The 2,053-nt window shown below is 66.2% G+C and overlaps 1 protein-coding gene across 1 annotated transcript; it reads left to right on the forward strand.

Moving 5' to 3' along the window:
* Positions 1–512: 512 nt before the first annotated feature.
* On the forward strand, positions 513–1,937 carry ASPDH (aspartate dehydrogenase domain containing; the record flags this gene model as incomplete). The annotated part of the gene is made up of 2 exons (XM_026069056.1): positions 513–662; positions 1,705–1,937. Coding segments are annotated over 2 exons (383 nt in total), but the record flags the coding sequence as incomplete, so codon positions are not given.
* Between the last annotated feature and the right edge of the window lie 116 nt (positions 1,938–2,053).

Here is a 2,053-nt window from a genome sequence, read left to right on the forward strand (position 1 = left end):
GGGGCTGGGACTGTGGGGACGTTGGGGACATTGGGACTGGGGCACTGGGGACTTGGGGATGGTGGGGATGATGGGGACAGTGGGGCTGGGGCATTGGGGACACTGGGATGCAGGGACATTGGGGACAGTGGTTCCAAGACACTGGGGACATGGGGATGATGGGGACAATGGAGACAGTGTGGCAGGGACACAGGGGACATCGGGGACACCGGGGACATTGAGGACAGGGGGGTCATTGGGGATGGGGCACTGGGGACACGGAGAATTGGGGGGTGATGGGGACATTGGGGCTGGGACGTAGGGGACATTGGGGACACCAGGGACAGCGGGGCCATTTGTGCTAGGAAATTGGGGACATGGGGACGATGGGGACAGTAGGGCTGGGACATGGGGGACAGCGGGGCCACTGGGAACGGGACACGGAGGACGTCAGGATGCTGGGGATGCTGGGGACAACGGGGCCAGCGGGAGGGGACGTTGGGGACGGCGGGTGACCCCCGGCTGTCCCCCAGCTGGGGTCCCCAACGGCGCTGGCGGATCCGGACACGGAGCGGCGGCTGCGGGAGGCGGCGGAACGCGGAGGTCACACGCTCTACGTGCCCCGCGGCGCCCTGTGGGGCTGCGAGGACATCCGGCGCATGGATGCCACCGGCACGCTGGCCGTGAGCTGGGTTGGGGGCGGGGTGGGGTCGGGGACACCAAGGGGTGGGGACATTGTGGGGTTGGGGACCTTGTGGGACTGCGAGGACATCCGGCACATGGATGCCACCGGCACGCTGGCCGTGAGCCGTGGGGCGGGGACGCCGTGGGGTGGGGGACACCAAGGGGTGGACGCTGTGGTGTTGGGGACACTGTGGGGTGGGGGACACTGTGGGATGGACGCCATGGGATTAGGGACACCATAGGGCTGGAGACACCGTGGGGTTGAGGCCATCATGGGGCAGTGAGGACATCCAGTGTACGGATGCTGCTGTCAGCCCTGGGGTGGGGACACTGGTTGGGTGACGGCATCTGCTTGGGTGCCAGCGTTGGGTTGGTGACAGTGTTGGGTTGGTGACCATGTCCGGTTGGGTGACGGCATCTGCTTGGGTGCCAGYGTTGGGTTGGTGCCAGCGTTGGGTTGGTGACCATGTCCGGTTGGGTGACAGCATCTGGTTGGGTGATAGTGTTGGGTTGGTGACAGCGTTGGGTTGGTGACCATGTCCGGTTGGGTGACGGCATCTGGTTGGGTGATAGTGTTGGGTTAGTGACGGCGTTGGGTTGGTGACCATGTCTGGTTGGGTGATGGCATCTGGTTGGGTGATAGTGTTGGGTTAGTGACGGCGTTGGGTTGGTGACCATGTCCAATTGGGTGATGGTGTCTGGTTGGGTGACAGCATTGGGTTGGGGACAGTGTTGGGTTGGTGACCATGTCCAATTGGGTGATGGTGTCTGGTTGGGTGGCGGTGCCGGCATCGGGTTGGTGCCCACGTCCGGTTGGGTGATGGTGTTGGGTTGGTGACACCACTGGAATGGTGACAGCGTTGGGTTGGTGACCATGTGTGGTTGGGTGACAATGTTGGGTTGATGCCAGCACCGGGTTGGTGCCCACATCCGGTTGGGTGACAGCACCGTGCCGGGCACCATCGCGTCGAGTGCCAACGCGGTGTTGGAGGCCACCGTGGGGGCGGTGCCGGGGTGGGTGACGGCGTCCCCTCGCGCCAGGCGCTGAAGGTGACGATGACGAAGGCGCCGCAGAGCTTCCGGCTGGAGGGGACGCTGCGGGAGCGGCTGGCGGCGGCGGTGGCGGCCGGTGGCCCCGCGGTGCTCTACGAGGGACCCGTGCGTCCCCTCTGCGCCCTGGCCCCCAACAACGTCAACACCATGGCGGCCGCCTGCGTGGCCGCCCCCCGCCTCGGCTTCGACGGCGTCCTCGCCCGCCTGGTGGCCGACCCCAGGTGGGTGACACCACCCCCCACGTCCCCGTCCCCCCCGGCGTCACCGCAATGTCCCCATGGCACGTGGAGGAGGTGATGGGCATCAGGGACAGGTTCTCCTTGTCACCGGTGCCCGG

The sequence above is a fragment of the Apteryx rowi genome, unplaced genomic scaffold (genome assembly GCF_003343035.1).
Source record: "Apteryx rowi isolate R43461 unplaced genomic scaffold, aptRow1 scaffold_2858, whole genome shotgun sequence".
In the NCBI taxonomy this organism is placed as follows: domain Eukaryota; kingdom Metazoa; phylum Chordata; class Aves; order Apterygiformes; family Apterygidae; genus Apteryx; species Apteryx rowi.